Here is a 26,270-nt window from a genome sequence, read left to right on the forward strand (position 1 = left end):
TATTATATAACAATCAGAAAATATATTTATAACTTTTGAATATTGTTTTTTTTTCAATTTATTTTTAGAATAAACTTATTATTATCCAAAAAAACTTAACCTTGTATTATTTTATATTTGTGTAGGTATCTATATTAAAAAAGCACAGTATCATATTTCATGGTTATTTAATTTAAGTAAGAACATCGAAAATAATTTTCATTGTTTCTTTTTTAATGTTTTCAATAATTAAAGAAGTTAACAGATAAAAGATAAAGTTTACATTTAAATATAATTTAAGAGAATATTTCAACAACTTGGTATAAACACATATATATGTCTTATATTGGTAAGTAAATAATCGTACAATAAACAACCATTTATAATATTTTACTAAAATTATATTGATATAAAACGTAATTGTCTAACAAGTATAACTAGTATAAGAGTATAAGTAAAACGTAACTATATTGCGTAATATAAGGTATTATATTGTATCTAAAGTTTTTTTTACTAGAACATGATATATATTATTGATATATTAATATATTAATATATTAATATATTATTGATGATATATATTAGGTTATTAAATTTTTTATCATTGAAAGTTTTCAAGTAAAGTAAAAATCTACATTGATTAAAAATATAAATACTAATTATATTTATAAACATTTTTTACATATAATATGTTAAATGAAGTCCCACAAGAAGTAATTAATAGTTATTGTTTTTTTTACTTTTGAAGACATTATATTTTAGTTATATCTATTTTTTGTTAAATAAATAATCCATTCAAATATTACAGTATGATTTCTAATTAGGATTCTCATTGAATAAGTTTGAAAATTCAAAATACCTTCATAACTTTAATTTAAGGATTATTTATAAATACATTTTGTATTATTCATTAGGTAGTTGAAAGTTACATATTAAAAATAGATATAATAGTTATAAATAATTGAATCTCAAGTTATACATTTTTCAAAAATATTTTTATTTTTTAACATATTAAGATGTTACAGGTATATTTATCAACAAAAAAAAATTTCTGAAAAATAATTGTTTAAAAGAAACAATCCGATTTTGTACAGGAATGAAATAAATTCATAATTGTTTGCACACTTAACATATTAAAATACTAAGCAGATCCAAGTGGATCACTATTGGATTTTTTTTCATCAACTTCTAAAGAATAAAATATATTATATAAATTGTTTAAAATAAAATAGTTACATTAAAGACATAATTATATATTAGTGTTTGTGTATTGTACATACGATAAGTGAAGTTATATGCTAATAGTGATAAAATGTTATATGGAATATCGAATACATTTTTTATTTGCATGTAGTTATGTAATCGGTTTTAAAATAGAATTTGAGTAATTCCAAATATTTCTAATAATCTAAAATTACATGTAACAACTAACAAGTCAACCTGTCATAGGATATAGCTTTTATGTTAATATAATATTTAATTATTATTTTATTATTGCAAACAAAGTATTTAAATTATTACTTTATATAGTCATACACTCACTTTATATTGTAATAAACGTGTTGCAATTTTTATTAAAATAAAAAAATAATAATCTATATTATATGAGGTATCTTTTGTTAATAGTTAATAAGCTAAAATATTCAATGAAGACCACAATTATAATTTATATCTGTCAATATATTTTTATTGTTAAATTTATTATACTTGAATTAGCCAAATTTAGATTTTTTAAATTAATTTAATAACGTGTAGGTGTATGCCCAAGGGAAAACCTTAAGAGAATATTATATTAAAGCAAAATTGAGACGTGGGGGTAAAATACTTTTTTATTTATTAAAAAGTTGAATATTCCTGGTTGAAATTATCAGACGAGGGTAAATTAGGTTTGCATAAAATTTTTTTATACAACCACTTTTATGTCATAATCATAGCAATTCAACCAGCATTGTTTCATGGAATTTCGTCTGTGAAATAAGAACGAATCGATCTAATTAAATAAACATATAATATATTCTCTCGGTATTTCGTAGAATATCGAAACATTTAATTGCCAGTTATCAAAGAAATAACTAGGTATATAATCATTATGTTTCAAACGAGACATGTCAAACCACCAATTTATATGTTTAGATTTAAACTTCATCATGACAAAAAGAGATGTACCTATATCAAAGTTGATGTAGAATAGAATTTAATTAAAAGTTTAATAGTAATATTATAATAAAATTATTCAGAATTGATACTAAACACATATATATGAATTTCAACTTCAAATTATATATTTTATATTATTACATTATATAGTGAGCGTACACCAAAATCAGTAAATGAATAAAAAACAAAAAAATTATTCAGTGAAATAGATTTATAGAAATAAAAAAAAACTATGGCTAAAAACAATTTTAAGTTTCACATGACATAAACATGCAAATTGAATAGATACCACAATAAATCAAAAACAAATGTCTAAATTTTTTTTTTCTGATTCATTTAGAATAATATGGTTAGGATTCATTTATTTAATATTTTATATAATAACTAGTCATTGCAAACAATAATGGTACACACGATATAATATTTATTTACACATACTATTTAAGCATCATCAGACATACATTTTAAATAATTTTGATTAATACATTTTTTGGAAATTTATTTCTCGATATATTAATATAAGTTGCATTTAATTATAATATGTATCAAATAAAATATGTTATACAGTATGTCATAAAAAGCGATTTTGTTAATGATTCAAAATTAATCAAGAACGAGTATAGTACAATAAGAGTTTCTCAAATTTGGCTAGCATTATAATATTAAAAAAGATAGGTAATATTATTAATCATTAAAGGATAAAGGATAACGGTACATTGTAAACATATAATTTGAATTTGAAAGATGGAAAATTTGTATTACACTTAAATAAAAATGAATTGATTTAAATTCAATTCTTTATTATCCTCCAATAACACACTATAATAAAAAATCAAATTAACTAAGAAAATAAATAATAATCATTTATTTAATTTATTGATAAACTGACAAAAAGAAAATTATAAAAGTATCGAATATATTTACAATATCCATCGTTTAATTTATAAAAATATATTAGCATTACTAAGGCAGTAGCTATAAAATATAACTGAACACAATAATGGAAAAAATGAGAATTTTCATGAATAAAAGTTTTCAGAATAAATCGATTTTGTTTATTTTGGCTTAACTCAAAAACGAAATGAATAACAGTACCTACTCGTATATTAGCACTTAAAATGTATGATAAATTGATAAAATTTCAAAATGTTGTAACTCTCTTTGAGAGGTATTGGCATTTGTGCAATATGCGATCTACCACGTATCAAACATTTACCATAATAATTAGATTGTGATCTAAGTACTATATAATATAACATTTTACATTTTACAAACTATACAAAACAGTTATTACATAATACAAATATAAATTATTTTTAAACAGCTTGTCAATAAATCATAAAAATGCTTATAAAATAAATTAGTATAATATTTTAACATTTTTTGTAAAATAAAATAAGTAATATTACGAAGTATTAATTAAAAATGTTTAGTAGTTACGCAATTTTTTTTATTTTTAATCCAACCGTAAGTACATTATACGAATATTCTGTATTAAATCAATAAAAGTCTCATTAGATTTATGTATTATTTACTTGTACCAGGCTTCAATTAAATGACTATGTATAATATTATTATTTAACAATTCGTAGTATGAACTTTTTGCAACATTTACATTTTTTTAACTAACCATAACGATTAATCTAATGTGTTTTGTGTTACATGGTAAATCACACATTACACGTACCTATTACATTCTAAGTTGTGTGGTAGGTATATCGCATATTGCACGAATTGCAAAATGTATTCATTTAATGGTTTACTAAAATGTAATAGACCAATCATGGTTCACTAAGTCATGTCAAAAATACCATTATTGATTAATTAAATATAAGATGTTATGAAATTATTTATGCAAACTGGCATATCGGGTCGAAAACTTAATAATGAAGTTATAGCATATATATTTTATTCTAAAAAGTAAATAATTAATTATTGTAGATATTATAATAAATATTAGCCTTAGGTGCATTTTACAATTTTACAATTCGATTTCTAATAATTAAGTGCTGCAAATACTGTGAATGCGCACCAAGTCCTAACACGAAACCAGCCAATGACAGTATGCCACAACGACTATAAAGGTAAACTATATAGGACTATATAGGTAAAGCCAACCAGCATAATTAACCACAATAACTGGCTATTCCAAAATGAGATGAGACGTTGGCCTTAACTTCTCAGTCTTTGTATCCGTCTTGCAAGTCCGTAACATACAACCAAGTGACTCAGTGGTGTAGTCAGTGGGTAGGCCTGATAGGTTTGAGTCTACCCACTTTTCTCCAAAAATGAATTTCGTATATTTTGTATATTTTGTTGAATGTGTTGTCTATAATCTACCTATATGGTTATATACTTATATGAATATTAATATTAATCCTTCTATCGAAATCTTGGACCTATCCAGAAGGAAATCTCTAGCTACTCCGACCACCACGATTGATTTGTTTTTGCACGTGGATCATATTTACATATCGTAGGTATTATTTTTTCCACCGCATACGCAGTACGTTTTTATCCTCAGAATCTCCGTACAGTATTTTTTACAGCACATTTGTCGAGATCGTTCGACCGACTGGCCGGGCAGACTTGGGACTCGGACAGTGGCCTCAGCCAATACTGGACATTGAGCATAGACGCGATCCACAGATATCCGTGGATGAACAACAGTGGCGATGCCAGCAGTGGCACAGATTCGATCTAGTGGAAGCGAAACGAATGCCCGAGATATCACGGTGTAGCACCGAGATGACGTTGCTGCCTGTTGCAAGCGCGTCATGTTTTTGCGGACCACTCACAATGTGTGAAAACGTAGTATCGGACACACGAACCGCAGTGGGTGGTCATCGAATTTTCGGTATCCACGAGCGACGGACCACCTCCGTTCCTACGATTACAGTCTATTGAAAGTGCACTGCTTGCACTCGCCAGAATCTAAGTCATCGTCCTCCTTCGCCACTGTCATTCAAGAGTACGACATCACGCGCATCATTCTCGACGTCCGTTGAAGTCACTCCACCACCACCAGTCGGCCATAGTCGTTACACAATCGAGCGATTCTACGCGCTCGTTCACTCGGGACCGACAGCGGTAACGCGAATGGTAACCTGCAGTAGCCAAAATCGTTCTATCCACACTTTAGCTTAATTTAAACATTTTTTGTAAGATACCAATGTATAATGAAATAATGTACCTATTACCTACTCATTAACCAATACCACAATGTAATACAGTTATATATTACTGAGTTTGTAAATATTTTCTGAGAACAAGTAGGTAAGTACTCTAGTACCTTAGAATGAATGAATAACCTAAATTTGATGTTTTATGTAAAACCGTTATTATATTGTAAGTTATCACGATTTATCTGACGTGTATCTAAATATAAAGTTCATTACATAATATACACGGTTTCACTAAAATTGTTACTATTTTCGAACTCTGTACTTTTTAGAATAAACATATTTATCGAATATACGGTTTCGAATATAAAGACTCTTCCATTCGAGTGATTCCCTAGATAACAATATCATACTTTAAAAATACATTTTCTAATTTTAGATTCTAAACTGAGCGATGAATGTATAAATTTTACAATGATATGTGTTTTCTATTTTTATATCTATCATCACCTTTTGGGACAATAAAAAAGCTTCGATTTTCAATTTACTGCAGGATGCTTTTTAGTAGAAAATTGAATCTATTGATACTTTGAAAGATCAAACGTAAAAAATCTCCTGTATATTCAAATGCAATATTTTTAGCAAACATTAATTCAACCTCCCACTATAATATCAATTACAAAATAAATTGCTTGAATAGCAATATATATCATAAAATATAGCGGTTAACCTATATTATTAGAATATTATTAGAGACCATCGTCTCATAATGTCAATTTTTGTATACTATTATTTATCTTTGAAATCAAATTTAATAAATACATTACAGTTACTTCTTCATAAACGACGAAGAATATTTGATACCTACTGCATAATAGACCGGTTACTTAGATTTACCCCTTTAGTTTTAATATAGAGTTAATACTTTTTGTGTATTTAAAATAAATAACATTTAATTTAGCATATTAAATTAGTATAATGGTAATGAATTTCTTATTAATTATAGAAAGAATTTTAGTTAATGACTACGAAACCTAAAATTAAATCAATTTTAATAACAATGACTAATAATTCATATGTTGATAACATGATGTTAAGTACTCAAATTGCGTTGACGCATTCTGGGAACCAACACTCGTAAACTTGAATAACTATAACTAGTATAACCTGAGTCGTGGTACTCAACATTATAATGCGATATCGTTTAGTCATAATTGGTCATCAATTAATATAGGTATACAGCATAATACAGATATGATGAAAAATCATGGTATTTTCCTGAAATTGTTACTTGTAAATTTATTATTCAAATAATTATTCAATTAGATGACTAAAAAATATTCTTACTTCAAATAATTAAATTAAAATAAGATGATTCCTAGTTATTTTTGATTTTATATTTTAACACGTTTTTAATAATGTTATATTTTCTAAACTATCAAGTTTTAACAACTTCAAAATAATACATATTTTAAAATCAGTAGTTTCGCAATAAATAGTACTAATTCGAATAAGAGATCAAATATATGATAAGATTTAAGAAAAAAAAATTATTTATTTATTTTTTTGTATAACATAATATTATAAAAAAGCAGCGTAGAATATTTTAAATTTAGTTATGCAATCTAAATAAAAAATTATTTTTAAATTTAAAAACTTTATTGTAATTAAAAGTTAAAAACACAGTTCTACCTCATCTCTTGCTCATAACTTATACTATATTAATGTATATTATAGATAGTTTTGAGTACGAAATAAAAATATAAAACGTTATGAGTCATATATATATTTTTTTTTAATAGATAACATACCTAAATTAATAAACCTATTATTACGTAAAATAAAATGTATGATGTTTAATCATACATTGCCCTATATTAAATAGTTTTGAAAAAATATGATAAACATTTATATATTTTCAAATGGGATAAAATCCGATTCTTCAATACAATTAATATCAAATATATTTTGTGATGTCATAAAATATTAATCCTAACTAGAAATACATTTTATATATAGGTACTTATATTATATAATATATAATCCGTTAATATTTAATAAATATTTTACGTATACCTTTAGAAATGTATATTATTTGTATAGATAGAATAAATTATTATTCGTGTAAACGTCATAAAAATCGATATGAAGAATTATTTACAATTGAATTTTCAATCAATATAGAGTCTATAATAATAATACTATATTATTTGCACATTATTATAAGTTATACATTATGTAACGTTTTAAAAGATGTAGATAAATGTGATAATAACTTATAACTCCATAATAATAATATTATCTAGTTAGGTACGTGCAATTTTATTAACCGTAAGACAAAAAATTCACACAAAAATAAAAAATTGAAAATCAACATAATATCGTCATTAAATATAATATTATACTGTATAACCTACCTCACTTCATCTCTATATCATATTATGTTCTGAATTCGTTTTTTTTTTTTTAATTTGTTTTTAATTAAATTGAAACCTTGATGGACAAGTATAATAATAGATGTATCTTAATACTGCCACCTATGATAATATGTATCCCGTGCGTTGAAAAATTTTACCACGTTTACCAAAAAGTTTTGGTAAATGCATTAAGTTACATTTAAAATTATGATATTTTTTCTGTTTAAAATAAAAAATGACAACCTCCAAATATAAGATAAAATTCTTATTGTAACATGTAAAATACAAATAAAGAAAAGAATTATAAAGCATTTGTTTATTGCTATCAGCACTTAGCTAACGATAATCTATTTTATATAAGCTATAATTAATATAATATGTTACATTTAAAAATACACACCTACGTTTTCAAGTAATTAAAATTGTTTAGGTTTTTAAAGTGTGAGGTTTTGGCATTCGACAGTCATTATGACAATATTATTATTAATTATTCTAATAAACTACAGCCACACTATCCCATCGATCCAAAAGTCTGTTTCAATCCGACTGTCGCGTCACGTACACGAGCACGCGTGTCAGCGTACTTATAATATATATATGTCTATATTAAATAAACAGACGTACACATTTTTCTTTCCACGTCGCGCCGCCGTCGCGGAGAATGCATGCTAATTGTGTGGCGCATACCAGTTTACCCGTTCAAGTCCTTTTAGGACGGTCACCTTTCACAAGTGACATTTAAACCTGCAGCATACGGCGGCCAATGTACCGACGTTGTTATAATATTATTATATTATAATGGTTCACCACGAGCCCGAGAGGGTTATACCCGCCTCTCCCGGCGGCGGCCGAGGCGCATTCATTCGCGTCTTTATATCGTCCGTATGGGGCCGAAACGAAAGAAATTAACAATCATTCCGCCGTATAGTATATTATAACTGTATAATCGTATGCCGCCGCCGCCGCCACGGGCTGTCCGACTAAAGCACGTTGACAGCCGTCACGGCTAAAACGCTTTTCGATGATTTTTTTTCACCTTCCCCGTACAATTAATAAATACGTAGTGTATAGGTACACCGTAGGTACATAATAACTTAGAATATACGATTTTCATCTCAGCCAAATATATTTTGTTTTATTACTCTTTGAACACTATATTATAAACCCATAGGTACCTATAATATAAATACACACATTGCATTATACTGCGTAATATGCGCGTGACAATGATAAAAAATGATTTACTGGAAAAATAGCATAACGCACAATACAAATACAAGGATATAACTTCTTTTGATAATAAAGAAAAATCAAATTCATTGCATACCTCAGAGTTTCAATATCTAGTATAGGTACATATAAAAAAATGTTTTTTTTCTGCAGTTAACAATCAAATTCTTTTAATTTTCATAGGTTTGTTACTGGTCCTATATTATTATCTAACGATTTTTGATCATTACCTACCATGCTGTCTACCGAATTTACATTATCATTTAGTACTATACGTTATTTGCTCAAATTCAAACAATTAGCACCGTATAGAAAGCAGAAAACGTAGAATTATTAAACGAAATTCAAGTTGCTTTAATATTATATAGATAGGTGATTTATGATGATCTGGAGGCGATCAATCCATTCACAAGATAATATATTATTATATATACGAAACATTCATTACGGGAAATTTATGATATAGATATATCGTAATACTATAATCATTTTTATTTCGATAATGCAGGAAAAATTAATAGAACATAATTTTTAATATTATTTCACGCATTGACAACCTCACATAATAGTTGATAGACAAAGACGATGGATAGGATATTATTAAACGAAACGCTTTATTTACGCACGTAATTAAAATTTAAAATGTTTTATCTATTATACATCATTAATTTACCTATACTCGTCCCTACTTCAAATGTAAGTATATAATATAATATAATTTAGTGGCAGAAGGTAACAATTTCACGTGTAATACACGTAGACGTACACGTCATGCTGATGCTAGTTTGAGAATTGTTTCTGGAACAGACCCCACTCGTAATTCTGACGGACTTAAACGATTACGCAATATAGAATCTTTATAGTTAATAAATCGAAATACCAAAATCTTTCGGAATTTGAACGCTCGGGTAAGGGTAATAGAGAAGATCTATATTTTATTGAACATTCAAACCTGTTTTTAATCAAAAAATATTATTTATTATATATAGCGCAATCAATTTTTTGTTTTATTATAATATGGCAATGATTTACAACTCAATATATTCTTCAATTGCATTATACATATATTTTATTTTATATTACATATATTCAAAAGTCCACTAAATATAAAATACATCAAGTAAAATATTTAATTATATATTATATATATTATCTCAAATGATTTAATGTAGCCTTACATTTGGGTATGCACATGTATGTTGTACGTTCATTAGATGGGTCGTTTGATGTTCGATATTTTGAACAGTTACAGTTCATATTCGAATAAACGATATCATACAAACATTATTATATCGTATAATATAATACAACCCACGTATTTTAATTTCAGTGCGTTTACATATCGAATTACATTTTGTACAATTACAACTTTATGAGTTGGGAGTATTGTATTTAAAACTGTATCCACATAAATTTATGAAAAAATCGAGGAACCAATAGAAAGAGAACGTAAATAAAAACGAGTTTTTAATCATAAATCATTTCTGCGCGTATTACATTCTTATAAAAATATCAAATAAATTTATAGTAAAACCATCTAAAAGGGAAAGTACCTGGATAGGGAAGGTGAAATAATCCAACTTAAATAACCACGTAAACGATTGTCAATATAATATGTCGAACTATCAAGTACACGGATTTTATCGGAAATCCATTAGAATACTAAGTACTTATGAAGTTATTTTATGATTATGGTTGATATGTACCAACCTACGATTTATTAACGATTCAATAAAAATACCGGTTTTATTCAAATTGAAAAAAAAAAGTTGCGTATAACATGTACGAATGTGTCATGTGTGATATCTACATTTTTATATAAAAAATAAGACATGACAAACTACAATACAGTCAACAGGTGTTGCATTTGAATAGGATCATAAATCGCAATCATTGAACACTATATCAAAGGATAAGTCGCGTTATCAATCGTATAAGTAGTATATAAGTCATGATAGTGACGATCATTGATGTAACGCGGAAAAGTCTTTGCTACTGGGGCCTTCTATATCCGGACGAGCCTCAAAACACCCACATCCAACTATATATTTATCGGACAGAGTACGATTTTTTTTCTCACTCGACAATATTATGACCGTATGCTAAAAGGCAGGACTTAGTGACTGCAGACTTACCTGGAGTGTTGGTCTGTTGTTCGGTTCCGTCGAACGGCGCTCTTTCCAGTTGTGACGTGACGACGGTTACCGCACTGGTAGCGGCGGCCGATGACGACGAGGAGAACGAGGCGGACGGGGAGGAAGATGACGAGGACGAGGACGACGACGGCCGCGATGGCGGCGACGACGAAAAAGAAGAACGCAGGGAAGAGGAGACGGCGGATTCGCGTGGTTCGGCGGCGGACATCGCGAGCGTTACGGCTGCGGCGGCTACAACAACGACAATACGTATAGACCACGACCAATTGTATCGGTTACGTGTCTTCCACATACTTCCCACAAACGCTCAGGTCGGCGGCGGCGTCGTTACACACGCGACTGTCGGCCAACAACAACTCATCGGTCGGCCGATAGCGTCCACGGCGGTAATTGCATCGGCATCATATAAAGGTACGAGACGACACGGGAAGACTGCAGCCGACGTGCAGTGAACACGTTTTTTTTGTTTTGGGTTGCTGCAACGCTGCAGTCGCAGTTGCAATTGCACTTGTCTTTGCGGCAATGTACCGTCGTCGTCGTCGTCGTCGTCGTCGTCTGGTAGTGCACGTTTGACGTTTGTATACGAATCGTGTGAATATATTTATTTTTTTAATATTTTTGTTGTTTCGTCGCGTACGATATGATGGCGTACCAGCTAATCGTCCAGCGAATGTGCCGGGTGGTAAACGGGTCGTCTGCCGCGGACGGTGATCGCGACATCGCCACGGACGCCACTGCCGCCGCCGCCGCCGTCGTCGCCACCGGCGACGATTTTTTTATTCCCCGTCACCGGTGTCGCGGTCGTCTATACTATGCGATACGATTACAACAGCCGTACGACTTGATTTATTAATATTATTTTACACGCCGCTCGTCGCGTTCGATAAACTACCGACGGCGGTACACGTCTTTTGCCGCGATTATTATAATACAATGTCGTAGTGGTGCAAACGTATATTACGGTATTACGGTATAGTAGTGTATTATGGCAAGTAGTAGCAGTTGTAGTTGTAGTAGTAGTAATATGGCATGTACAATAGAGTCGAGTGTATTAGTAGTAATAGCTGTCTTGGCGGTATTACTACTACTGTGTGCGTAGAACTTTCGCCGGTAAAAAACGAATGTTAAAAAATTTAAAAAAAAAAAAAAAAAATTACGTTCGATGAAACAAAAAACTATTCGCGTCCGTAGTAATAATAAAAAAAAAAAAAAAAAAAAACGGAGCAACAATAATATAATATTATAATATTATTGTGTACGTCGCCCGCGTCGTCGGGGGAGGGGAACGCGCCCGGCAGATATCGTATGCGAACGCGTGTAAGACGTCCGACGGTCGGCGGACACTGTATAAAACACACGCGCGCACCGCAGCACACCAGTGTGCCGGCCGGTCGCTGCCGTCGCCGCCGCCGCCGTTGTGTGGCCGGTGTGCCGCGCATGCGCAACCGGCGCGCACCACGTGTCCGACACCTATGGCAGACAAGGTTCAATTTTTAGCGCTGCCGGTGGTCCCCCGGCCGGCCCGTGGGTTTCTCGTACGCGCCGAAGACGGCGGCGTCGACTTCTCTTCTTCTTCTTCGACGGGCACACGCCACCAACGCCGCCGCGTTTGTCGTATTTTATACGTACTTGTGTACCGGTCATTAAAATATTATTATTATTATAACGTTTATCAACCGTCATCGTCGTCGTTACAGCAGTCAGTTACGCATTAGAGAAAAGGCATTTTTTTTTTTTTTTTTTTGTTTCCCCACTTGTTATCATCGTCGTCACATGCGAAATAAACTCGTTTGTATTATTATGTACTACCGAAAATGTCGTATCGAGTTTTGGAAGAAAATTGCATTTTCAAGAAAATGTGCACCTAAATGGCTAAATATTAGTATGATATGATACTGCACGTCGGCTGGTGTACTGCAGTTAAGAAAGTAAAATCCGAACTGAGGAATTAAAAAAATGAAAATGAATAAGTTTGGTTGTCAAGTCAGATAATCAAAAGGTCTACAGTGTCTCAGTATGCGCGTGTGTGTACCCCTTAGTAGTAGTATAATAGTACCCCTTACCTTTTTTAATGGACTAAATACAGATAAATAAAAATTAGAAACCGTAACAAATTTATTTCCATTATAAATTACTATAGAGTAGATACATATTATATGAAATAAACAAATATTATGTTATTTTATACTTAATATCACACATATACATAGTAAACAATAGATACCGTATTATGGTATATAAACTAATGATGGATTAAATTAAATAAATAATTTTGATTTTCTATACCACTACAATAACGTTTATTTATATTGATTTGTCCAATTATCTATATATGTATATTTGTTTTGGATACTCTTTATTTATTTATTATATAATATTTACAAGATAATCCATTATTTAACGTAACACAATCATTATTACGAAAATAATTAACATTTTTCTTTATATTATGTTATTCGAGTGCAGAATAGCTTTTATATTTTTCTCATATTTTATTATTTTATTCTAATTTTTAAAGCAGCCTTACACGCCTCACCGAGTATGCCTACTATGTGAATGTAAATAATTCCATAATATAATATTATATTTATGTATATAGGTACTTATAGTTTCGATCTTTGAAACATTTCATATAATTTCCAACAATAAATAACGCCAATTAACGCATATCAAGTGGGGACAATTCTCCAGAACTGAGGCGGTTGATTGTGTGTTAAAAAAACACGTAGTAAAGTTATCGTGCCGACATGCAGTATATACCGACTGGTGAACACAATACTTTTATAATGAGTGGGCACCTATAACCTATATATCGACGTAGAAAATATATTTAATATTTTCCAAGGAACTTAAAAAAAATAGTTCGGTGACACTATTAATTTACATATAATATATGATATAGTTTAAGCATTTTTACAAATATACAAGCACAGTGCATATTAAATACTATAATTAGTATGCCGGATATTGATTAGTAAATTTCTGACTCATTACGCTCATATAATATTATACTATAATAAAATGTCATTCCAAAGTTGATATACTGTTGAAAAGCCTCAACAAGCGTAATTCATATTACAGTTGAACTCGTATTAATATTTTCACAAACTCGCATTTTAAGTTTTTTAAGACCATTTTAGCGTAGAAAAAATAAATTAACCAATCAATTTATTATACGTATATTATAATATGATTTACGATATATTAATATACATTATTATAGACTTAGGTATGTCACGAATATTTCCACTTATTTTGGCACAATATGCACAATCGATAGGTTTAAGTATCATATATGTACCTATAGTTACCTTAGAAAGTACCTTATAGTACATAGGTTATTGTAGACTATGTTGTCGTTATCCAATTAGTTCTGAAATCCGATTTAAATTATAAACATATAAACAGCAGAAGCACTTTTTAATAAATTTAATAAAATATTATATACGTAGGTAGGTATGCAAGAACGCGTATAATACGTACCTACATAACCCATCGCCAGAAGGACTTTTTGGTGCGAGCCGTTCAGCGCGACAGGACGTTTCATCATTTTAGCGTTGTCGAAATTTTATAGCTACCCATTCGGTTTTATAATATTCGATTTCGGTACACGATAAACGCATGTCAATTTTATACTCGCTTTCGCTCTGTACAACGGTTATAATAAAAATGGCTAGTTTTGCATTACTGGTTTTATTTTCGTTATCTTATCGTTATTCGTTCGTGACATATTATTATTTGGTGGTTACCAGTTCTAATCTGATGTAGAACTCGATATGTTACGTCTTATAGGTGACGAAAATTTGAGGACGTGAATATTAGCATTCGTGTGCGATAGTTATACATATACAATACATACATATTATAATATATATAATTATGATAATTTAAGTGTAGCGTGCACTTAATAGTCAGGGTTTTGTATAATATTAAAAATTTGTATGAAAATTATTACTGGTTATTAATGATTACATGGCAATTTATACAAACATTTTTTTTACACAACCAAAGCTCAAAAAAGTAAAAAAAAAAAACAAAACAGATGCTGAAATTACTTCTTTGAAAAAAAAAATGAATTAAATAAATAGCAATGACATTAACATAGAAAACGAACTCTCTAGTCTCTACATCCACTGAAGTGATCGGTGCATACTTCATACAAGAGATTTCAAATTACAACACTAAATCTTAAATTCTGAAATAGTCGATATCGATGTTATAGGTATACTGGCCGTATAGGTACTGCAGGCTATAATGTAGATCGATAATGTATACCTACGTTAAATACATTTAATAAATAAGCCGATAACGAAAACAATAATAATCTAATATCCGCATTCCTACATTTCTTATTATTATTATTTTTTTTTTTATTACAATGGCATAATAAACATACAAAAATTCACAGCTGAAATAATTGAAAAAAAGCAAAAATAAATTGGTTTAATAGGAATCAGAATGATTTAAAACGAATTTATGTATAAAAATTAGATCTCTATTTCATATATAAAAAAAGAAGCCTAATATGCTTTAAAATCCAATTCATACTGATAACTATACACGAACACTCAAAACTAATATGTATCCATGACAAAATAGTATTTTGATTTCAAATATTTTTGTCATGCAGTATTATAAAATATAACTGTAAGAGACAAGAGTATTACATAACACATGTAGGTAGTTACTAGTTAGTATATTAATGGTTATTGGTTAAGGTAGTATACATTTTTGATTATCTACCGAAGATTTCTGATTTTCAAGCGTGTTTGAGTACCTATATAACTTTATGTTTTTAATGTTTATACTATATTAATATAATAAATGTAACTGAGCAAAATTCAATAGCATGTATTTATTATCTTATGAAATAACTATACGAGTAGTTTATAATCTGACTTTGCCTCGGAAAATTCTCGGTATACATCAATTTTAGTGATCTCAGTTCTCGATAAAATCGCTGTCAGTGCATTACGCTTCAGATACGGACGATCCGCCTATATCCACCGTATGGGATATAATACTTTGTATTATATTTTTGAACTTAAATCAAACTAAACTTAAAAGTTTTCTGATATCTTTAAAAACAATTTTTAAAGTGTTAGTCGATATCCGTAAAATTATTCTTAATTCTATACGCTAGGCTGTGTTATTCACGACTGTATACAGTGCTCACTAACATTATTGACTTACGTAAATAGGATACATATACGATACACCCATACAACGATATAAGTAAGTATATCTCAATCGTTAACTTAATTGATCGGGGTATCAGCGACAAATTGTTAAATCTCCAACAATATATTACTCCTATAGAAGTACATAGAGTGTATGTACCTATTTTATATTTTATACCAATTATTAAAAATAAATTTAAATTGTAACTATTTTACCTGAACACATTCGGTAACCAATTAAGGTAAGGTAAGGTTACTCCTTACCTAATATATAAATACTGTATACAGATTAATTTAAATTATAGATAAGGAATTTTTCAAAAAAAAAATCAGTATATAGATTATAAAAGTTAACTTATAAATTAATTATAATTTATAGTATAGGTAGTAAAAGTTTAAAATTATTATTATTTATAACCAGATAAAAAATTGTCCTTGCAGCATTCAGTTTAATATTTATTAAAAGTCAACTTTATCAATAGAAATAATTTCGCTTGAATCAGTCATAATAATACGTATAGCTGGTAGTTGGTACCCACGTCTGCGTGGTATTTTTAATGACAATTGTATAATAAATATATAAGAAGTATATATATATATATTATATATAATAAAACACCATGCCAATTACCAAATACCAACTACTAACTATAGTGGCAATTAAATAAAGTATACATATTTAAACTTGTCAGACTCGTATATTATAATAAATATATAATATACCACAAACCAAAATAACGTGACTGGTATAACTATAAATCATGGATTATATTCAATTTTATTATCCTTCAAAAATAACGAAACAATTAGTTACGAAAAGTATTAACTATATAGACTCGGAGAATCGTTTATGTAAACGTTCGAGTAGGTACACAAATTACGACCATAGTGGCATAGTTGGATATTTTAATGTACAAACGAAGTTCAAATAAGGTTATATGTTAGGGTAGTACTGTACACCAATATATTATAATGGACGTTTATTATTACAGTAGCGTCGTGAAAAATTTGTTCTGAAATGAAGGAGGATAGACATTTTCTGGGAGTCAGACGTTTGAGCGTATATAATATTATAGGTACAATAATATTATACATTATGTTGTAGGAAAAATCTATCGTATACGAATACATCGAAACATTGGACGTGTTTGGACATTAGATTGGCAACCGCTCACTTTTCATACTTTTGAGATGGTATTCACTGTGACATGAACTTAATTAATAATTATTTATAATTCTGAATTTCTGTCTAAAACATTAATTGTTTAACTTCTAAGCGGAGAGATGATTGCATTGGTTTTGAACAACATATTTAATGTGTGTGTGAGGTATACTCAATAATAGTTAGTAAAACAAAAAGCTTCGATAAACAACTTTTAGAGTGGTTTCTGATAGAAAATTAAATAGTTTTGAGAAGTCGCAACATTAAAAATTACTATTACTTTTTATAATAATTTGAAATAAAAACAAAAAAACTAAGAAAAACGGAAATTTTACTTTTTTTTTTGTGAACACAACTAAAAAATAGATGATAAGGAGGCTCTTCAAAATTTGATTAGTTGAAATTTTTAATTTTTCACACTGCATACCACCATATATTAAAATATATAGACTTTTATTTTGTCAATTCAAACACTGCAAGGTATCCGGTATATTGTATATGTATTATATTACGTAGATAATATGGAGATCCGAAATTTTAAATGATTATATATGTCTAATGTCTATACGATACAGCATCACATATTGCATACAACTAACTGTATGCAAGTGACAGTGATACGAAAGGTTAGGTCATAATATAATGATAAATGCACCCGATAAAGTGATTCCTAGTAAAAATGAAACCTAACCTCTAGAAAAAATTTCAAATTATATTTACCTACTTATTATACGCGCGCATATATTATGATCGACGATTAACGATCAAAACCATATGTACCTATTAATATGTATATATTATAATATATAGTTGTGGTGCCCATTAACCTATGTGATACCTGTAAGGCTGTAACCCATACTATCGTTTAATATGCAATCGAAATCCGCCTATTTATTAATGACAGTTGGATACGACCGGCTGAAATTTATTTTGCCGACTGGCGTGCCGGTCAAAAAAAAAAAAAAAAGAAAACTACTTAGCACAACTTTGCACAAGCCGTATACAGACGGTATTATGCCTATATAACAATATTTTTAAACACTCGGCGGCGGCGAAATTCGTATTATAATAACACCTATACACACTCGTTGTAATGTTTTTTTTTTTTTTTTTAATTATTCCGTTTCTCGCGTTAGCCGTCCGTCACGACTGCGTAGCGTATTTCCGAGAACTGCAACGCGAGTTTAATAATGATTGATAATAACGTGCGAGTGCGTACTCGTAGCAGAGTGCGATGTTCGTAAAATTATATCCGAACGCGCCGAAGACAATCATTATTACAATTTCATTATAGAATATAATATGATAATATTTTAATCTGCCTGAAATATAGGCACCTATGTGTGTAATAACACGATACAACGGACGCGGCGCTCGTCAATACCACTTAACAGACCACGTGTGCAGCATCGTCTGTTTAACGGTTTCCGATCGGTCATCTGCGGAACGGGTCTTGTGCGTACGACGTCATTTATTATTACTATTATAAAAGTGCGTAATTTTACTATCAATAAGCGACTTACAATATATATAATATAATATAATATTAATATTATGGTGTAGTCTGTAGAGCGTAGATGGCAGTGAAGTGACAATGAAAAAAGTATAACAGAAATCTAATAGATTTAATTTATAATTATTGATTTTAGTCATTAGGGCAAACGGTTTTAAATAAAAATATCGTTTTTAAAAGGAAATATAATTGCATTATTCGTGATTTTTTAATTTTTTAGTTTTTAGAATAACTATAAAAAAAAAAAAAAACTATTTTTGTCTTGTCAATTTTTCTCTGTAATGACCAAAATATCACGGGACACTCCTAAAAAAATATTTTAGTTAACTATTATTTATTGAGTGAAACCATTGAAATTCAAACATAAATGTGATAAAAATCTATTTTCCTAGTTTATGACTGCGAGGGGTTTCACTTAGTAAATTAAAGAATAAAAATTACTTTATTCCCAAATAAAAAAATATATAAAAGTAATTTTTTTAAATATTTTGATCATTTTTTCTATTTTTTAATAAAATATGATCAGTTTCTGTACTGTTATGTACTATTATTTATGTATATGTATAGTATAGTTGAGAAATCAATTTATAATCTATATTAACTTGATGGTAGTCGGTTAAAGACCTCATTTTATACTCTTGCACACGGGTCTTCAAACATTAAATTGTGTCACTGAATGTAAAAGTAATGTACAAACTATAAGTTATGGAATATATTTACTTTATGTCTTATAATCGTAATTGACAAATTAAACATTTTAATCATGCAATGGATAAAATCATAAAACATTTATATTATACAATGATATATAATAGACGTTTGTCAGCTAAGTAATTAATTGTGTATTCACATAATCGTATAAATTATGATCTGTCTGAAAAATGTTAACACTCGTGAAAAAAAAATGTTAAGATGTGATATTAAGTTCATAACTTACTTTTTGGTAAATTTGTCTGATTCACACAACACATAGATATAATATGCTGCAGTTGTTTCTGCATGGTGGCACAGTGATACAAGTAAATACTCATAGGTATAGCCGGTATTTAGGTACTTAAGTAGATAATAAATGTGACTCCTGTAGATTATACTAATATAATCAACAGCAGGTGGCTTGTGTCTTCTATATTAATACCTATTAGTTATTGGTAGTAATTTGTATATTTTCAAATATTAAATATATTTTGTCAACTATAAAAATTAAACTACACAATGCTATGATTATCTATCATAAATCTTTTAATAAACATGACTCCCATATGCTGTAACCAGGTAGGTACCTAAATTATAATATTATAATCAACAGCAGGTGGTTTGTGTCATTTATGTTAATACTTGTTGTTATTAATTTATATAATATTATATAATATTTTCGAGCGTTAAATTGATTTTGTTAACTAAAAAATTAAACTACTAAACACTTTGGTTATCTTTTATATTTTGTTCATATTAGTTAGTATTCATTTAAATTTTAATTGTTAGGTATTTTGATAACTAATTTAAAAAATATATATGTTTGATATTACAGATTTAATTAATCAGTGAGTATAAAATGTATAATATTATATGTGTTTTTAAATTGTAAAATTAAATAAAAAATATATAAAATAACTATAATAATAATTATGATAATTATTATCTGTGTAAAAATTAGGGATGTAATCCTTAATATTTTTATATTAGACAAAGATATCTTTTAACCTTATTAATATTTAAGTAAATAAATCATTTCTCCCTCCCCCCCCCCTAAGTTTTTACTCAGTTACGCCACAAAAAGTAAGTGCATACATGCAATTTTATATAGATATTTTGTATAGAGAACTACAGCGTAGTTTTCAGATTTAAAAAGCAATAATATAGTTTCTTATAAAAAATAATTCCTAAAATTAAATACCTCAGTTTACGAGCTCGCCCAAAAATAGTCTAGATTTTAATAGATAATCTATAATATTTTAAAATTAAACTAGTACTTGTTAATTTCTGAAATCTTTTTTTTTAATCATTAATTTGTGTTTTACCGAACCATAGAAATATACTGACATAACGCGTTTTATAAAATTTAATATATAAGGCTACTTTTTTACATTTTGAGTATACCTAAGTCGTTTATGGTGTAGATTCAAAATTAATTTTTACAATACTCGGATTATCGTTTGGGAAGATAGTGGTATTTTCAAACAATTATTTCAATAGTTATGAAAAATTATTAAATATTAATTTAATTTTCAAGTATACCAAATATCAATAAACAATGCTCGTAGTAAAAGATTTTTTTTTAAAGCAGTAAAATTATTAAGATATAAACATGTTTACTCGTTGAAATATTTAGAGTGTTTTCTCTTCAAATGAAACACGTGGGTGATTGGAGTAATCCAAGGTGTTCGAATTCATTACTTCGGCCTTGTTAGTTGTATTTACGAAAATACGATAGTCTTGAATTATATAGCTACTTCCTGCTTATCATAGGTAAGATTATAACCTATATAAATATTGTTACAGACCAAAGTTTTAAATTTTAATCTGAAAAATATTTTGATTGTTAATTTATGAGTTGTTTATTAATTTGGTGTTAATATTTTATTAGATATACCTAACATATAAAATGTATAATTATACATGTTAATATTTATAATAATATTTAGTATCTTCGTAATATTTATTATAATTGTCAAGTATGCATATTATGATAGTTAACTTTTTATTATAGGAACTTACATACCACTACTTAAGTTCAATTAATTTATGTAAAAAAACAAAATTAAGTATAATTATTTATCTTAAATTATTACTATTGTCTATTATTAAGTTATAAATTTATAATATTTAATTATTTAATACTTATTATAATCGCAAGTATTCATAAAAATTGGTATAATTTATAATGAATAGTATCGTGAAAATTCATGCATAATATCAACTATTATATTTTATTAATTTACTAAAATTATTGAACTTATTTCATTGCGCTCGTGTATAAGTTTTATAAAAATTTCAACTGTAGTAACGAGGAAGAGTAAATCGTTACATTTCACAGAATTAACTACGGAAACGTAAACATCACGATGTGATGTTTATCGGAAAAAGCACTTTGCGAAGTATGTCTTGGAAGCAAGCAACATATACTAAAGTCAGGATACACTTCGTATACAAAAAAAAAAACAGAAATATAAAGCAAAGTCACTCATGCCACAGACACCAGGAACTAAAAATGTAGTTTCCGCGTATGGTGCATCAACGTCTAAAAACTTATAAACAGACCTTCGTAGAAATTGTTCAATTAATATTTCGCTATATATGAGACGCAGTATTTCTTTTAAGGAAATTAAAATAAATAAAAAATTATATGTATTATTATATACTTCACTGCAAAAATTAAAAGCCGTGTAACTAAATATAAACAGTAAGGTCTTGTTAATCCGAATGTGATTGAGGAAAGAGGTCATTCGGATTACCGTTTTTTTCGGATTACCCATGACTTAAAATAATAAATTTTCTTGTAATTAAAATTTTAAAATTTATATTTATTTTATAAACTGTATTAGTTCGTATCAAAATTATAATTATGCATATACAGTCGGTTAATATGTACACTACATATTATTATTTTTTTTTTGAATACTTGTTCATATATGCTGTTAAAATGTTTTGTCTGCAAAAGTTTAAACTTGTGTGTATGTAGTGATGGGACAATTTTCAAGCCGGTTCGGATTAATCTTTAGCCTGTATTCGGATTAACAAGCCCTGTAATGAGGTATCTAATATAGTGTACCAATGTAATAATTAATATACTATATATTATAATTTAAAATATACATCGCAGTATATACCTATTTGTACCTATAAATTATGTATTTAAATTGTATGACATATAGTAGACTTACATACTTTTCGTGCCGATCTATATAGGAAAAAATTCCGGTCATTGTACCTATACTTGCCTACTATTTTTATTTTTTTCTAATAGGATTTGCCGCCAGACGTGGTATGAATCCCTCACGCGCTGTTTCCGGCGTTCTACGAAGCATGGTCTTGTACTGAAAACTTGAAACTGTGAAAGGGGTTGGTGACCTCAATATAGAGCTGATATATATAAGTATATAATCGACCGGCTCTCAGTTAAAATAGGGTGTAAAAAATATGAAAAGGCATTAAAAAGGTGTTTTTTTTTTGCACTAAATTTACGTAATGAATTTGAAGTAATATTATACAATACCTATATGATTCTATTATATGGATATATAGTATGCTGTCGTATCTATATATCCTGTATACTCATCTATACCAACATTCATCTATCCAGTCGGATAGACGCAAGTTTCACTATTTCTGATGTAATAAATCGAGATCAATTTGAATATGTGTGTGTACGTAATGTGTATATTATAATCTACAAGCTACATGTCATATGTCATGTACGATATTTTATGCGTATATAATGTATAGTGTTATTATGATAGTGCGACCCAACAGGCGGGCACCTGATCGGTATCGGTGTACACATTTTTGAGCTGGAACCGTCCACATTTTATATCAAAGACGTGACGATCACGCAAACCGTAAAGAATGTAATATCTAATAATAATGAGAATACACATACAATAATAGTTAAATAAAAGATTATCTCAACGTGACAATCGATGAATTATTGTCGTGACAGTATTATTACCGACGAACATCCTTCAACTAGTCTGCAGACGAGAAAAGAATCCTGCATAAGTGTATCGTAAGAAACAACGTCCCGTTATGTTGGAATGCTGAATAATATTTCAATATTTATACCTGGGTTCATATTTTTACATATTGTGGTCTTATGCTATAATAGGTAGCCTACAAGAAATGTAATTGTCGTGACTTACGACGTTATATCGTATGGTGAGATTTGTGAACTCTGTAGTAACCGGGTATGGCAAAGTATCATCGAAATCCTTCGATTTTTTAGTATATAGTTATTATTGAAAGTGATCTATGCATAACACGAGATTTCATACAATAGATAACAATAGATAGGATATGTAAGTAAACACCAGTAATGCGGTTAATGAATTGTTCTGTGCTAGTAATCATTTATACTAATAATATAATAATAATATTTAATATTGTATATTTTCTATTTCGCAGTATAACATATATTTAATAACAGCCCAGTGTGCAATAATATGTACTACAGACATACGAGGTATGTTTCAGTATAACATGTAACATCAATTTGAATGTTGAATTTTCGTTTATGTGATGTCTCCGATACTGTTAATGTCAGATATTTGTAACCTAATCATCAACATTTCAGATCTATATATTTCCTACATACCAGCAACTGCAATATAGTGTTTATTTAATAAGTTGTAATTGTGTTACATTATAAACATTGTTTCTATTTGATATCTAGATATCCTCTTATCGTTCTAAAATTTTCTCAATTGTTTTAAAACCTTACTCAATTTTCTTCACTTTTACACTAAACAATTGTATTTATTTTGATTATTTGACACGATATTGTTTCAAGATGCCAATTTTTTAATAGCTTTGAACTATGAAATCCAAAAATTGATAATTAATAAATAAGAGAAAGAGATAACAAGAATGGTGTAAGTCAATAAAATAATACTGTACCTATACAATATACATTTTATATTGATAAAAAGTGTTGATAAAATTCTTTATGACAACATAATATTGTGTGTTCTGACTGAGTCTCAGAGCTTATATTTCTACAGCACATAAAGAATCTTAATAATTTAATTTAGATAATTCAAAAACAATGGGTATTATCGAGTACCTATTTAAAGAACTCAAAATTTAAAAAAAAATTAAAGCAATCCTGTGTTACCCATTTTATTTTAATTGAATATTTTTAATTAAACGTTTGAAAATTGTCCTATTTAATGTCCTATTTCAGTGATACTATTCCCATATGGCGAAATGCATATAAAATACATAGAATAATAAGAGCGAAAAGAAGAATTTATTTACGTTGTGTCTCTCGCCTGTGGTGTATTATGGTTCTAATTTATGCGAACCAGAATGTTGGCGCCTCCGTGGTTTGATTTACGATGGAATTGTATTTAAGGCAACCCGATCTCATTTTGAGTCGTGGGCGAACCACTTTTGAGGTGTACATACTAAAGGATAGCCGCATATATATATGCCGCAATCGTTTAAATCATTTGTATTTTTTCCTTTTATTATTATTATTTTTCTTTTTTAAAATTGCCAGACACTCGAGGCCGTTATTTTTTTTAAATGTTCAAAATTACGCGAACCTTGAATAAATCTGAATATAGAAACCTAGTATATATGAATGCAATGTTGATTCTTAATGCATATGCATATGTATATTCATAAATCCAAATAAATTGTTGTTATCTATGTAAGCACTAGATATAGACAGTAACCCCACGCATGTAAATATCGATTAATTTGTTTAAAAAAAAAAATGAACAAGTACAAAAATATTTTAATTTTGTCCCTATTTTATTTTAGTTTACAGTAAACTAATAGATTTAGATATGTAATACATATTTATTAGTACCAGCTATGGCATACTTCATTATTACATAATGCTATAGTTAACAACATCTCACTGGGAATTATCTTATAAAATTATTAAAATAATATATAAGATGCTGTGTAATAAATAAAATGTATTAATTTAATTCGATGTCTAGTTCTATACTAGCTGGCTACAAGTTGTTAAACATCTGTAGGTACATTTTATGTTTGTCCCTTAGTTATATATGATAGGTTTGTTTTTAATTTTTAAATCTTATTTTATATATATTCTATCAGAGTTTAAATTTTTGAATTCTTTATAGATTAATTATGTCTTTAAAGACAACTAATAAGGAATGTAAACCTTGAATTTCGATTTGCCTTTAAGACATAATATTTTCTTAATGTTAAACTGTTAAAGTCAAATTAATTTAAACTTAAACTATCTCTACCAGTCAAAATTTAAATTCTATTTTAGGTTTCACTTCAAACTATCAATTATTAAGCAACTTTTCCTATTAACAATACATTTCAACTGAAATAATTATGATAACTACTAAAATATAGGTACTATAGGGCGAGTGAATATAATATATAGAATAAGTAACAGCAAAATCATCGAAATAATTTAAATATGGTATTCAACAGTTATTAAAGAACATGATTAAATAATTTATCAATAGCTAATAAACAATAGAATATTTGATGGACGTTTTATTACATTGAAGTATTAAGTATTATAATGTATTATATGACTTATTATTTAGTGTTGTAACTTGAAAGTATTTAAGTATTTTTGTATTAAAATATATTTACAATTTATAAAAAATCAAATACTATATATAATACTGTATATTGTCAGTAA

General features: G+C 28.4%; 1 protein-coding gene across 1 annotated transcript in view; it reads right to left on the minus strand.

The window, feature by feature from the left end:
- The window catches only part of LOC114132826 (inhibin beta chain-like), a 66,876-nt gene extending 54,281 nt beyond the window's left edge, over nucleotides 1–12,595 (minus strand). Inside the window, exon 1 of the mRNA XM_027998410.2 lies at nucleotides 11,041–12,595. Coding sequence (XP_027854211.1) covers nucleotides 11,041–11,353 — 313 coding nt within the window. The 5' untranslated portion in view covers nucleotides 11,354–12,595. The remainder of the gene's footprint in view (nucleotides 1–11,040) is intronic.
- Nucleotides 12,596–26,270: the final 13,675 nt, after the last annotated feature.

Source organism: Aphis gossypii, chromosome 1 (assembly GCF_020184175.1).
Source record: "Aphis gossypii isolate Hap1 chromosome 1, ASM2018417v2, whole genome shotgun sequence".
In the NCBI taxonomy this organism is placed as follows: Eukaryota; Metazoa; Arthropoda; class Insecta; order Hemiptera; family Aphididae; genus Aphis; species Aphis gossypii.